Raw genomic sequence first — 15,317 nt, forward strand, 5'->3', positions numbered from 1 at the left:
TCCACCTCCCTGGTTCAAGCAATTCTTCTGCATCAGCCTCTCGAGTAGCTGGGATTACTTGCGCACACCACCACACCTGGCTAATTTTTTGCATTTTTAGTAGAGTTGGGTTTTCATCATGTTGGACAGGCTGGTCTCGAACTCCTGACCTCGTGATTCGCCCGCCTTGGCCTCCCAAAGTGCTTGGATTGCAGATGTGAGCCACTACGCCTGGCCTCTTTTTTTGTAAAACAAACAAAAATATGTATATATGCATGTGTGCATATATGTATATGTGATGCATGTGTGCATATATGTATATGTGATACATATGTGATATATACATAAACATATATTTACAGTATATATACAGATTTATAGTCTATAGACTATAAATCTTTACAGTATATATGTATATATTTACATATACATTATATATACTATTAACCTATAATATACACAATATACTATAGCATACACTGTATATATAGTGTATATACAGTATATGTATAGACACAGTATGCAGTATATACTGTGTCTATAGTATATACTATAGATGTGCAGTGTATGTACTCTATATGTATATATATTGTATACATACATACAGTGTGTATATATAGACACATACTGTAAATGTTATATATACACACACACAAATACTGAAAATCTTTGCAGACCATTGTGAAAGTATCTGTAGAATAAGAGTGGGCTTTCTTGATCCTTGTGGCTGTGGCTTCCAAGAGCCTTAAGGCCCTAGTTGACCAAAACCAAAGAAGGTGGCACTGGCTTGCACAAAGAAGGCAAGGTTGTGTGATATCTCTCTCCCTCATCATGTCTGTGCTCAGTATTTAATTGTTGCCAGATAGCACCTGTGTATAAATGAGACCACATAGGAGGCTGGGCACCTCCATGCTGTGTACTTTGATTGATCTATTAGCTTGTGGTAAGTGCTAGGTCTCGGTTTTCTGATCTCTAAGTTGTCTTTCAGCAATAAAATGTGAGGCATATTTGAATTCCATGTCACATTTGGAGATGACAGATTTGTCATCTTCTGCGTTGTGAGTTATTTCTTCTAAGCGCCCTCAACTGAAATGATAAGGAGGCCAGACATAGTGGGTCAGGCCTGTAATCCAGGCACTTTTGGAGGCTGAGGTGGGAGGATCACTCGAAGCCAGAAATTTGACCAGCTTGGGCAACAAAGCAAGATTCCGTCTCTACAAAAACAAAAATAAGAACAGGCCATGCGTGTTGGCTCATGTCTGTGACCCCAGCACACTGGGAGGCCGAGGCAGGTGGATCACTAGAGATGAGGAGTTCAAGACCAGCCTGGCTAACATGGTGAAACCCCATCCCTAGTAAAAAATACAAAAATGAGTCAGGTGTGGTGGCGCACACCTGCAATCTCAGTTACTCAGGAGGCTGAGGCAGGAGAATTGCTTGAACGTGGGTTGCACCACTGCATTCCAGCCTGGGCAATAGAATGAGACTGTCTCAAAGGACAACAACAACAACAACAAACCACGGACACACACACACACACACACACACACACACACACGTTAACCAGGTGTGGTGGTGTATGTCTGTAGTTCTAGTTACTCAGGAGGCTGATGTGGGAGGATTGCTTGAGCCCAGGGTTTGAGGATATAATGAGCTATGATCATGAGGCTGCACTCCAGCCTGGGCAACACAGTGAGACTATGTCTCAAAAAAAAATAAAATTAAAAATAAATGATAAGGAACTGTAGTCTGGGTATTTGTTCATTCATTCATTAACTTAATTAATACACAGAGCCCTTCTTTATTTTAGGTTTCTGGCTTTGGAATCTTTTTCATTTTTCTTGATTTGCAAAATATTTTTTGAGAGGTACATACTAGAGTTGTACTACGTGAAACTATGTTTGACTCAGCTGCTTTTAGCAAAGTTTGGGTTTCTTGACCCACCTCAATCTCAGTTTTTTTGGTTTGATGGCACATGTGTTGTAAGTGGGTGTCTACCTCTTATCACTACTGCTAGTCACTGAACTAGACAGCTTTACTGCTGTATTTTTGTTACAGGGATGGATCCAAGTGCTCAATGGATGCAGCCAGTTCCCTTCCTCTTCTTATTTATCTCATCTCAGCTTGTCTCTGCTCCTTTTTCCTGCAGCAGCAACAGCAGCATTTTCTATGTGGTTGAGGAAAAAAACCACAGTTTAAGTTTATATAATCCTTACAGTTTGAGATGCCAGAGGAGAAGATCTCTCTCCCAAATTGGTGTAGATCAAATTTCAGGGAAGATTCTAATTGGTCCTGCCTTGGTCACATGCGCACTTCTGAACCAATGTTTGTAGTTAGGGGAGTGGAGTGCTTTGATTGGCTAGTCTGAGTCACATGCCCACTTGTGTTGGGATGCTGAGCTCTGTGATTGACAGCCCCCCAGAGACAGCATGGGCCAGGAAGGCACGGTACTCCTAGTGAAGAGGAATGTTGAGTCAGTAATTCCTGTTAATCACTACTTCCCTGCAAGCTGATGTTGTTTCCCACTCACAGTGAATGGAGTGTATATTCTCACCCAAACTGTCTTCTTTCCTATTAACTCACCTCTGTGCTAAGCTCTCCTGTCTGATATTGTTGGACAAAAGCAAGTAATTGGCCTTAATTTCCTTCTGATGTTTTCTCCCAATTCTTTTTTCTTTATCTTCAAATAGGGACATGATCAGTGTAAAAGCAACCTGACTTCCCTATCTTTGAAGGTCTAATGATCCCTCATCCCTCATCAGCCTTTCTTGGCCAAGTAGGCATGTGATTACATTTCCACTTCAATTAAATGCTGCACCCTGAAGACAGATGCCTCTTGTGGTCAACGGTGCTGCCCACAAGTACAACTGTGTCCTATATATAGTGCAGTATTTATGCTTCTGAGATCTTGGAACTTCTTCCTTTTCCTCACCTTAATAGCTTAGAAGTGATCATTTTACCACTTGGTCCAATCAGCGTCTACTTTGTGTAATTTCTCTTCTGTCTCTTGAATCAAAAATGGCCTGTAAATGTATTCATTTAGCTCCACCGCAATACTAATCTTTAGAAATCTATTTCTAACATTTAAAAACTAAGAGATGCTACAAACAAATCTGGATTTTTGCTTCTTTTGAACAAATCAGAAGATCTGTGCATCTTGGGTCCATATTCCCCACAGCAACGACATGCTGGAGTGGCCCTCTGCGCTGGCCATGCATTCCCCAGGCCACCACTCCCAAGGGTGTTCCCATTTGAAGCACTGTTGTCATTTACCGTCTCACTTGCTGGTTATTTTTGCTTCCATTGGGCCCACTTCACTCAGTCACATTCCCTGCCTGGCCCCTGGAGCGCTATTGGAGTTTGTGACTCCAGGTTGGGCAGCCATTGCAAATCAGGGGCAGGTTGAAGCAAGGTTTAAACCACTGATGAGTTGGGGCCTAGATTGGCTTTCTGCCTCAAGGCTCAAAGTAGACATAGATTGATGGCATACTTCAAAGGCCAAAGAGATACTTCTAAGAGTTTGAAAGAACTGCTGCTACTTGTCTATATAACATCTATTGTGCCTTTCAAGAGAATTATATGATGTTTAAATACAATAAACGAAAGTTTCCAGAAATAGATATAAATACTGTAGAAGAATGCTAACATATCTTACATCTGGATCACCTTAAAGAAACAACATAAGGTTCAAAATCTTAAAATGATTTTGTAAAATAGTGATGTGTACTTACATTTTATTAAAATCTTTTATTGACTTCTTTATCTGTCCCATATAGTAATAAATGTTTGCAGATGGAAGGAAGAAATGAAAAAAGAAAGAACTACTGGCACAGTGGCTCCGTCTCAGAAAAAAAACTCACAAAAAACAAAAAAAGAAAGGAACTACTTGAATGCAGAGATTGGTTAATCCATTTTTTAATTTAGTTTTTTTTTTCTTGAGACAGAGTCTCACTCTGTCACCCAGGCTGGAGAGCAGTTGTGTGATCTCAGCTCATTGCAACCTCCGCCCCCAAGGTTTAAGCAGTTCTCCTGACTTGGCCTCCTGAGTAGCTGGGACTACAGGTACATGCCACCACGCCTGGCTAATTTTCGTATTTTTTTAGTAGGGGTTCACCATGTTGGCCAGGCTGGTCACGAACTCCTGACCTCAAGTGATTCACTCACCTTGGCCTCCCAAAATACTGGGATTTCAGAAGTAAGCCACTGCCCCTAGCCCATTTTTTTCATTTTCTTTTTTTTTTTTCTTTTTCTTTTTTTTTAAATTAAAAAATATGGAACGCTTCCATTTGCATGTCATCCTTGTGCAGGGGCCATGCTCATCTTCTCCGTATCGTTCCAATTTTAGTATATGTGCTGCCAAATCGAGCATTTTTTTTTTTTTTTTGAGACCAAGTCTTACTCTGTCACCTGGGCTGGAGTGCAATGGTGTGATCTCAGCTCACTACAACCTCTGCCTCCTGGTTTAAGCAATTCTCCTGCCTCAGCCTCCTGAGTAGCTGGGACTACAGCCACCTGCCACTACGCCCAGCTAATTTTTTGTCTTTTTAGTAGAGACGGGGTTTCACCATACTAGTCAGGATGGTCTCGAACTCCTGACCTCATGATTTGCCTGCCTCAGTCTCCCAAAGTGCTGGGATTACAGGCGTGAGCCACTGGACCTGCCCCCCCCCCGTATACTTTAAATAATCTCTAGATATTATAACACCAAATGCAATGTAAATGCCATGTAAATAGTTGTTATACTATTTTTGACAAGAAAAAGATCCGTATATGTTCAGTACAGATGCAAACATCCATTTTTTTTCTTGAATATTTTCTATTCATGGTTTATTGAATCCATAAAAGCAGAACTCACAGAAATGGAGGGCCAACTTTTTTGGGAAATGTAAGTTTCCCTTTGTTCCTTGCCTCCCAGTCACCCAGCTGCCTCTCCAGAAACAACTGTTAATTAGTTTCTAATGTCTCCTTCCATATATAGGTAATGTTTGCAAACCTTTACATGTATCTGTTGTCGACTCACCCACCCCTCTTCTGTCTTAGAATACCATATGCATCTGCATTTATTTAGCACAGATACAGTCTCTTTAGGTACTAAATCATATGTTTATGAATTTGAAATCCCTGAACTTCCCTATTTAGTCATATAAATAGAATTTTGCTGGTAGAAAATTTCCTGAAGCTTTATGTGGTTTTTGGCCTAAGTCAGTGAGATTTGCCAAAGGTTTGGCAGCTTTAACCAATGCTGATGCACCTGTTCTCAGTTACTTTCTTCTGAGCTGTGTCTGATAAGCAAGGAAAGGAATAAGCTAAATTACACCCAGGATGATCTGCTAGGGATGTGCCACACAAGATAATGAATGTGCTTCACTTCTATCACTTGGCCCAGCTTGCGGATCCCTTCTTTGCTCTAGCTGATGGGTCTTATCTCTTATTTGAAGTTATTTTCTGTCTCCCCTTGCTGCCTGTCAGATTTTGGTGAAACTTCATTTCTCAGTGAATACTTCCTTTCTGAACAGCTTCACACTGCTCAAAGATGAATCATGCTACCTCTGTGTTTCTGAGCTATATCTTATTAACCCTATGTTTCTCTCTCACTTTCTCTCTTTGAGACAGAGCCTTGCTTTGTTGCCCAGTCTGAAGTACAGTGGCACAATCTTAGCTCACTGTAGCCTCCAACTCCTGGGTTCAAGAGATCCTCCTACCTCACCCTCACAAGCAGCTGGAAACACAGGTGCCCACCACCATGCTTGGCTAATTTTTGTTTTTAGAGATGGGAGTCGCTTTATGTTGCCCAGGCCCCTTTTCCTTTTTCTTTTTCAGAGATGGAGTCTTGCCATATTACCCAGGCTGGATTTGAACTCCTGTGCTCAAGGGATCCTCCTACCTCAGTATCCTGAGTAGCAGGGATTATAGACACATACCACAGTGCACAGCTTTCATATTTTTCTTTTTCTTTTTCCTTTTTTGAGATGGAGTCTTGCTCTGTTGCCCAGGCTAGAGTGTAGTGGCATGATCTCGGTTCACTGAGACCTCTGCCTCCCAGGTTCAAGTAATTTTCCTGCCTCAGCCTCCCGAGTAGCTAGGACTACAGGTGTGTGCCACCACGCCTGGCTAATTTGTATGTTTTTTAGTAGAAATGGGGTTTCACCATGTTGGTCAGACTGGTATCAAATGCCTGACCTTGTGATCCACTCGCTTCAGCCCCACAAAGTGCTGGGGATTGGACAGGTGAGGCCCTTGGCCCGGGCCTTTTTTTTTTTTTTTTTTTTTGAGGTAGAGTCTTATTCTGTTGCCCAGGCTGGAGTACAGTGTTGCGATCTGGTCTCACTGCAACCTCTGCCTCCTGGGTTCAAGAGATTCTCCTGTCTCAGTCTCCTAAGCAACTGGAACTATAGGTGTGTGCCACCACACGTGGCTAATTTTTTGTATTTTTAGTAGAGATGGGGTTTTGCCATGTTGGTCAGGCTGGTCTCGAACTCCTGGCCTCAAGTGATCAGCCCTCCTTGGCCTCCCAGAGTGCTGGGATTACAGACATGAGCCACCATGTCTGGCCTCATCTCTTTCTTTAAGCAGAATTTAAAAAATCAAAACTGGTTTGTTTTCTGACCCTTGTGTGGGTTTGCATTGCAGTTCTTGTGGCAAGGATGGTCATTCTTCTACACACTCAGAATTTATTTTGGTCCCATGAAGTCCAATGCTCCAATGCAGCTGTTAACAAGCTGCCCCAAATGTTTGCAAAATGGGAGGGATACACACTGATGAGCTTATCACTCATTCATTTAGTCATTAATTCATGCATCAAATATTTATTGAGTGCCTACTCTGGGTCAGGCAGCCTCGGCCTAAGTCACCGAACAAAAGAAAGATCTCTCTCATTAGAGGGCTTGTTCTCTGGCATGCGTGCATGTGGGGTGTGGAGGACAGACAAAAATATATAAACAATTTATTTAGTATGGTGCAAGGTGATAAATGCCACAGGAGTAGGGGAAGGCGGCCAAGGGAGGATAGGAGTGGATGACAGGGGGCACATTGCAGTTTAAAATAGTATAGTCCCTGTTGAGGGTGTGAAATGTGCACTAAGACTTCAAAGAGCAGAGGATATCCTTATGCCGTATCCTGTGTGTGTGTATGTGTGTGTGTGTGTGTGTGTGTGTGTGCACGCGCACGCGCATGTGCACGCACTTGCATGAAAATACCACTGAAGACAGAATTTTTTTTTTTTTTTTTGAGATGGAGTCTAGCTCTGTCATGCAGGCTGGAGTGCAGTGGCACAATCTTAGTTCACTGCAGCCGCTGCCTCAGCCTCCTAAGTAGCTGGAACTACAGGCATGCACCACCATACCCAGCTAATTTTTGTATTTTTAGTAGAGATGGGTTTTCACCATGTTAGCCAGGCTGGTCTCGAACTCCTGACATCAAGTGATCCACCTGCCTCAGCCTCCCAAAGTGCTAGGATTATAGGTGTGAGCCACTGTGCCCAGCTAGAAATTTTTTTATCAGCTAATTTGAGATATAAACCAGGCGCAGTGGCGCGCGTGCCTGTAGTCCCAGCTACTCAGGAGGCTGAGGTGGGAGGATCGCTTGAGCCTAGGAGCTCTGGGCTGTAGTGCGCTATGCTGATCAGGTGTCCACACTAAGTTCGGCATCAATATGGTGACCCCCCGGGAGCTGGGGACCACAAGGTTACCTAAGGAGGGGTGAACCGGCTCAGGTGGGAAACGGAGCAGGTCAAAAACTCCCGTGCTTATCAGTAGTGGGATCGCGCCTGTGAATAGCCACTGCACTCCAGCCTGGGCAACATAGCGAGACCCCGTCTCTCTAAAAAAAAAAAATTGAGATATAATTCACATACCAGCCAGGTGTGGTGGCTCATGCCTGTTAATCCCAGCACTTTGAGAGACTTAGGCAGGAGGATTGCTTGACCCTAGGAGTTTCAGTCCAGTGTGGGCAACATAGTGAGAACCTGTCTTTACAAATAAAAATTAAAAATTTAGCTTGGTGTGGTGGTGTGTATCTGTAGTCCCAGTTATTTATGAGGCTGAGCCTGAAAGATCACTTGAGCCCAGGAGGTGGAGGCTGCAGTCAGCTGTGATGACGTCATTGCACTCCAGCCTGTGTGGCAGTGAGACCCTGTTTCTAAAAGAAAAAAAAATTCATATGCCATAACATTTACCTTTTAAAAGTGTACAATTGAGTGGTTTTTAGTATATTTACAGAGTTGTGTAACCATCACCATTATCTAATTCCAGAATATTTTCATCACCCTCCAAAGAAACCCATTAGCATTCACTACCCATTCCTGCCTCTCACCATCCCCTGGCAACCAGTAATCTACTTTCTGTCTTTATAGATTTGCCTATTCTTGGCATTTCATATAAATGGAATCATGGAATATGTGGGCTTTTGGATCTGGCTTCTTTCGCTTAGCATAATGTTTTCAAGTTTCTTCCATGTTGTAGCATGTATTAGTATTTCATTTTTTTTTTTTTTTTGAGATGGAGTCTCACTCTGTCACTCAGGCTGGAGTGCAGTGGCACAACTTGCTTGGCTCACTGCAACCTCTGCCTCCCAGGTTTAAGGGATTCTCCTGCATCAGCCTCCTGAGTAGCTGGGATTACAGGCATGCGCCACCATGCTCAGCTAATTTTTGTAATTTTAGTAGACACGGGGTTTCACCATGTTGGCCAGGCTGGTCTCAAACTCCTGACCTCAGGTGATTCACCTGCCTTGGCCTCCCAAAGTGCTGGTATTACAGGCATGAGCCACTGCACCCAGCCAAGTATTTCATTTCTGGATAGATAATATCTCATTGCATGGATAGGCCACATTTGGTTATTCATTTATCAATTGGTGGTGGGTGCCTTTGAATTTTAAATATTGCCAAGTGTCATCCATGAACTATAGAGATTTGCCCTCCCCCTTAATTAAGAAGTAGATGGAGGCTGGGTGTGGCACCTGTTGTCCCAGCTACTCAGGAGGCTGAGCTGGGAGGATACTTGGGCACAGGAGTTCGATACTTGGACACAGTGAGCTGTGATCACACCACTGCACGCCAGCCTGTGCAACAGAGGGAAACCCTGTATCTAAATGAAAAAAATAAAAAGACCTTGTGGGGGTAATTGTCAGGACTGATGGTGCCCTGTTGCAGTCAGCACCAGTTAGTCTCAGTTTTGGAGAAACTAAAAAGCCACTCCCTCCAGAGTCCCACTTTCCCAGGTGCCTCCCTCCTGAGCGGAAGCTCTGGGTGGTCCATATGTGGTAATAGAGATCTGTGGATTTTTTTCAAGTGTGTTTTCTATTGCACATTAAATTTTTTCAGCTTTAAAATATAACCTTGGTAAGTTGTTTACTCAAGAAAATTCTCAATGAGTTTTCTTTCTTTCTTTCTTTTGTCTTTTTAACATTTTGGGTGTGGTAGCAAGTAGAAGCAGATTCATCCTAACCAAATATTTGCAAATATCTGAACAAAGCAGTTCTGGCCAGGGAAGGAAGACTCCACGGAGGAAGTGAGAATTGGATCAGGCTTTTCAAGGAGGGGTTCAATTCTCAGAGGCCTAGATGAGGAAGGCAAAGACATGTACCAAAAAGGGGCAGGGAATTAAAAGTTTATTTTCTGGGTGACTGGGAACCTCTGAGCCCTCGAGCACGTGCTTTAGATATGTTAGTTTGGCAGCCAGCATAGAGGGTGATAATGATGTTGGACTCCTCTGGCTGCATGAGGCGAGGCAAAGTTTCCAGACTTTTTTGGGGCTGGTGTCTGAATTACAGTTTCTGGGGCTGCAGAAAGATGAACTCCATCAGAAGGTCCTCAAGGTCTTCCTCACTCCTTCAGTACAGACTTTGTACAGAGAAGCCGTCTAGGCGACACCTGTGCAAGAACCGGACACGACCCAAGCTGCAAACTGCCCCCGACTGCCCCGGCCTTCCCCGTTGGATCCTGGAGGTGGGGGTAGGAATAGAGGGCCCGGAGCAGGCGATCAAGCTTCCTGGAAACTGTAAATTGGGACGGGGGAACCCGGAAGGACGGGGCCTTTCAAGACCAAATGGCCCTAACTCCTGCACGGAACCAGGACGCACGGCGCCTCCAGAGGGGGCGCGCATCGCCTGGAGCAGGTTGCCGTCCGGGTTCCCGCCGAGCTCTAGCAACCGCGAGGAGAAATGTCTGCCGTGGAGGGCGGGGTGCGGAGGGGGCGGAGCGCGGATGAAGGGGCGGAGCGCGGCTGAGGGGGCGGAGCGAGGACGCAGGGGCGGAGTAGAGACGACGAGCGGAGGGCGGAGCGAGAATAATGGGGTGGAGCAAGACGGCGAGCGAGGGCGGAGCAAGGACGATGGGGCGGGGCGCAGACTGCGGGCGGGGGGCGGAGCTGGGATGATGGGGCGGAGCGAGGACAAAGGGGCGGAGCGCAGATGGAAGCCGGGGCGGGGATGGGCGGGGCATGCTCGGCCTTCGGGCCCCGCCTCTCGCCGCAGGCGCGCCCGCCCCGCCTTCTCACTCCCCACGGCTGCGGCTGCGGCGGCTGAGGGCGGGGAGGGAGGGGAGAGCGGGTCACGACGCTGCCAGGGCGGGGATAACCCCTCACGTGGAGCAGATGAAAGGGCCGCGGCGCGACGGCCGGGGGAGCCGAGCGGAGCCTGCGACCCACAAAGCCGCCGCTGCCGCCGCGATGGGACTGTGAGGCGTCCGCCCGCCTTCGGTCCTCAGCCGGCCAGCGACTATGCCCGGCCGCGCCCGCCCTCCGCGCCCTCCCGCCGCAGGACCATGAGGCCGCGCTCGGGCGGGCGCCCAGGGGCCCCGGGCCGCCGCCGCCGCCGCCTCCGCCGCCGCCCCCGCGGCCTCCGGTGCAGCCGCCTGCCGCCGCCGCCGCCGCTGCCGCTGCTGCTCGGGCTGCTGCTGGCGGCCGCGGGGCCCGGCGCGGCGCGGGCCAAGGAGACGGCGTTCGTGGAGGTGGTGCTGTTCGAGTCGAGCCCAAGCGGCGACTACACCACCTACACCACCGGCCTCACGGGCCGCTTCTCGCGGGCCGGGGCCACGCTCAGCGCCGAGGGCGAGATCGTGCAGGTAGCTGCCCGCCGCCCGGGCTCCGCGCCGCTGCAGCCACAAGATGGCTCCGGGGGCTGCGCCCGCCGACCCCGCCGCGGGCTGGCTGACTGGCGGGCGGGCGGGAGGGGCGACCGAGAGGCCGGCGGCATCCCTCCCCTGCGGGCGGGCCGGCGGGCGGACGCGGCCTCCAGGGCTGCCGCCGCGGGGGGCAAGCGCACGTGGGGGCTCTGGCTCCCGTGAGTCCCGGGGCGGGAGGAGGACCCTGGGCCCGACACCCACGCTGGGGCGGCTTCCTTGGCCGTTTGGGTATTTCGGTCTGCCTCAGGTGGAAGTCCCGGGAACTACCTGTTGAATGCCAACTTTGGAAAGACAAGTGATGAGGGATAGGTGGCTCGTTTCAGGTTGCAGGCTTTGCTTTCCATCCATGCATATTCTTTTTGGGTGCGGCCAGGTTTGTCTGAAGGGCTGCGTATCGTCGGCTTCTTCCCCGGAACCTGCCGCCCGCCTCACCTGGGCGCCGCTGACCCTCCTGCGGGTCTCTGGACAAGCAGCAGCAGTCCGGGGAGGAGGCGGAGCTGGTTGAGTGGGGATCGGTGGTTCCACGCGTGGAGTGGCGATGGAAGGCAGCCCTCGCTGCGTGCCTCACCTTATAGAGGGTACCTCCTGCCCGTCCCTCGGCCAAAGACTAATGCGAAGGGGCTGCAAATGGGGAGACGGGGTCTTTCACTGACAGGGCCTCCACCTTGGACCAAGTGAAAGAGATAGCATTCCGAAGGAAGCTAGCTAGGGAGAGCTTTGAGCTGTGCCTACTCTTTGGAGGAGGGTCTCCCAACTGAAGCTTCCGCGGTGGTTAGCTGGGTGGATGTCTTACCGCTTCGTTGGCCATGATTTTATCAACCCGTTAGACGGCCAGCGCACTTAACGGCGGTTAATATGCACACCTCGGATGGGGGCGATTTGTAAAGGTTGGCTTGTCTTTGAACCTTTGGGGTGATCTGATGTCTGCAGGGCCTAAGCTTTGTGGGCCTTCTGTGCTTTACTCTTGGGTGAGTTATGAATGAAAAGAAGGGGACTGCATGGAATGATTGCATAGCAGCCCGCAGTGTAGACAGCCTCTAACGTGGTGTCCTTTTCCCTCCTTGGGTGCAGACTCCAAGCCTTGCCTGCATAGGACAGGGAGAGTTGTGCAGCTTGACTCCTTTTTTTTTTTTTGAGACGGAGTTTCACTCTTGTTACCCAGCCTGGAGTGCAATGGCGCGATCTCGGCTCACCGCAACCTCCGCCTCCTGGGTTCAGGCAATTCTCCTGCCTCAGCCTCCTGAGTAGCTGGGATTACAGGCACACGCCACCATGCCCAGCTGAATTTTTGTATTTTTTAGTAGAGACGGGGTTTCACCATTTTGACCAGAATGGTCTCGATCTCTTGACCTCGTGATCCACCCGCCTCGGCCTCCCAAAGTGCTGGGATTACAGGCGTGAGCCACCGCGCCTGGCCTCAGCTTGACTCCTTGAGAGGCACCCAGGCCCATGCGATGAATCAGCAGCATTGCCTTAGCGGGCTCTTATCCCTATCTGCAAACTTTTGTGGGGTAAATAGAAGAGGAAATTATTCACTGAACCCTTTGACTATCTATGTTATAATGCTTTTAGACCTAAAAAAGTTAAAATTATGATCTTCATTACTTTTAGAGATGATGCTTTGCTGAAGAGTCCTGAACATTTCAGTCACCACCTTCAAGAATAGTTTGAATCTTAAGTCTTGCTCCTTGCAACTCCTTGTCTTTCTTTGAAGCTTTCATTGTGCCCTCATGGTTTTAGAAATGTTTGATTTATAGCCTTCTAAAAAAAAAAGATGTTTTAGCGCGGCACTTGACTTTTTGAAGGAGACTTTTGAAGTTTGCGATTTTTATCTGCAGTGTTTTAACGTGTCACTCTTTCTCAACAGTAGTTTGTCTGGTGAGTGAGCTATCCATTATGAGTAGTGTTATGCTTTGGAGATAATCTTGGGTTCACCATTTAATACAAAATTAGCAGTTTAAACACCATTTGTAACTGTTTTATCCTTGTGAGTAGGGAGATAATATGTGAATTTGGCAGAAAGAACCTATTCTCTTTTGAAACTTTTTGAAGTGCTTATCTAACTCTTTTGTAGTCCATTAGCCTAGCCAAAAAAAAAAAAAAAAAAAAAATTAAGTCAACAGTTGCTAAGTAAAGTAACTTAAATGGTATTTAATAAATTTACCTGTTAAGCAATCACTAATAGGTGTCTTTAATTCCCTTATAACTGCAGTAATGTTGGTGAGTTTACCTGAGCTGTCTGAATAGTCATTTCACGGTGCACCTCGTATCTTTAGTAACTTTATTGTGGTGGCTGACTTGTTGAACCTCTCTGTTTCTGCGGACAGAGTGCAGTGTGGCTTTCAGGGATGTGTGTATACAAAGGCTAGTGTGCTTTTATGAGTTCTGCAAATACTGTTTGATTGAAGGAACTGGTGTGGACTTTGTCTGGCAGCCCTTAAAAAGTTTTTTTTGTAAGGAAGGGTGATGTTTTAGGGCCGCTGAGAGGGAATATAATGTTTTCTTTTGGTGAGAAATGAGAAAGCAGAAGAAATAAATTAGTGTCCAGCTTTGGGTTAATCATGTTTTCTGAGTAACACAAACTTTTCAAGACCTCCTTTTATTTACTATCTTTAAAAAAACCTACTTGTTTACTATCTTGAAAAACCTTTATCAGCTTTAAACATGATGCTCTGCTGAAGATTCCCAAACATTTTATTCATAGTCTTCAAGAATAGTTTGAATCTTAACTCTTGCTCATTGTGACTTCTTGTCTTTCTTTTAGGCTTTCACTGTGCCCTGGTCTCACAATCTCATTGAACTTTTCAAAACCTTCTTTTATTTGCTGTCGTAAAAAATAGTGGCCAGGTGTGGTGGTTAATGCCTGTAGTCTCAGCATTTTGGGAGGCTGAGACGGTAGGATTGCTTGAGCTTAGGAGTTGGAGACCAGCTTAGGCAACACAATTAGACCTGGTCTCTACCAAAAAAAAAAAAAAAAAAAAAACCAGGCATGGTGATGTGCACCCAGCTGCTTGGGAGGCTGAGGTGGGAGGATTACTTGAGCCTGGGAAGTTGAGGCTGCAGTGAGCTGTGATTATGCCACTGTACTCCAGCCTGGACAACAGAGTGAGACTCTCTCTCAAAAAAAAAAAAAAAAAAAAAGAAAAGAAAACAAAAATAGTGTGATTTTCTGCTGAGCGTTTTATTTTCTCAGAGCAGAGTTCATTTTCCTATAAGTGAAGCTAAATAGTAGCAATATAGCATTGTTTCTGTTATTTCCATTGAGGTTCTGTAGCAGTATTGTTCATGGTTTAGGGGAGAAAAAACCTGTTTAGGAGTCCCTCTCCTTTAAGAATTCTAAGATGAGAAATTGGTTTGTATTACTGATTTTTCCCCTTCTTTATTATATGCCAATGAAAAGTGTGTGTGTGTGTGTGTGTGTAGTAGATACCTTATCATAGTCTGGTTTGCCCAGATAATTCTAACTAGAGTACCTGTTCTGGCATTTCCATGGGTTAGGGTAGGGGAAGCCTAGTTAAGAATTGTGTCAGTTTGTCTGTCAGTGTCAGAGACAGAGAGAGAGAAAGAGAGAGACAGAGAGAGAGAGAGACAGAGAGAGCGTGCACCAGAGAGCAGGCTTGCAAGATGGTGGGAGGTAGTAATTCAGACCTTAGGATTAGTCATCAGGAATCTTGATTCTTTTCTTGTGCATTTTAGGTTTAAATAACTATCCCAAGGTCACCAGTGTAATCTGAATGAAGAGATTTTTTTTTTTTTTAATGTCTCCATCTGTGAAAGCTGTGGTGAAAACGATTTGTGGGTATGAAATGCTATTAGTTACTTTTATTACCTTATTTATTTATGTAGTGTTAAAGCCCATTTGCTTGTAAGAGTGTCAGGCATACAGTTTGAATGCTGGAGAAATTAATTACACTTCTCCTGTAGTTCTGAAGTGTGGGACTTTAAAGGATTCTTAGACATATTGATATATATTTCATCTCTGAACCAATTTGTTGCTGTTAATGAGATCATTATCTGAGACTTTCAGACTTGGCTGTGCAACTCACATGGTTGGTGATGTTAAATAAAGGCCCGATTAAACACTGGCTAGTCATATGTGAATTGGTTAAACAAACAAAGAAAATTTGCATTGCTAGAGATGAAAGATTGTTTTTTTTTTTTTTTTTTTTTTTTTCTTCCGACACTTCTGCACTTTTGTTTCCCAGGCTGGGGTGCAATG

General features: G+C 46.1%; 1 protein-coding gene and 1 non-coding gene across 2 annotated transcripts in view; one reads left to right on the plus strand and one right to left on the minus strand.

The window, feature by feature from the left end:
* Positions 1-4,244: 4,244 nt before the first annotated feature.
* On the minus strand, positions 4,245-4,348 carry LOC116535670. Its single transcript, XR_004262313.1, has one exon. It is a non-coding gene; the product is annotated as a U6 spliceosomal RNA (small nuclear RNA).
* Positions 4,349-10,548: 6,200 nt separating this feature from the next.
* ZNRF3 (zinc and ring finger 3) overlaps positions 10,549-15,317 on the plus strand; it is a 168,795-nt gene continuing 164,026 nt past the window's right edge. Inside the window, exon 1 of the mRNA XM_032256754.1 lies at positions 10,549-11,038. Within this exon, the coding sequence (XP_032112645.1) occupies positions 10,739-11,038 (300 nt within the window). The 5' untranslated portion in view covers positions 10,549-10,738. The remainder of the gene's footprint in view (positions 11,039-15,317) is intronic.

This window comes from Sapajus apella, unplaced genomic scaffold (genome assembly GCF_009761245.1).
Source record: "Sapajus apella isolate SASKATOON/1434 unplaced genomic scaffold, GSC_monkey_1.0 scaffold95, whole genome shotgun sequence".
NCBI classification, from domain to species: domain Eukaryota; kingdom Metazoa; phylum Chordata; class Mammalia; order Primates; family Cebidae; genus Sapajus; species Sapajus apella.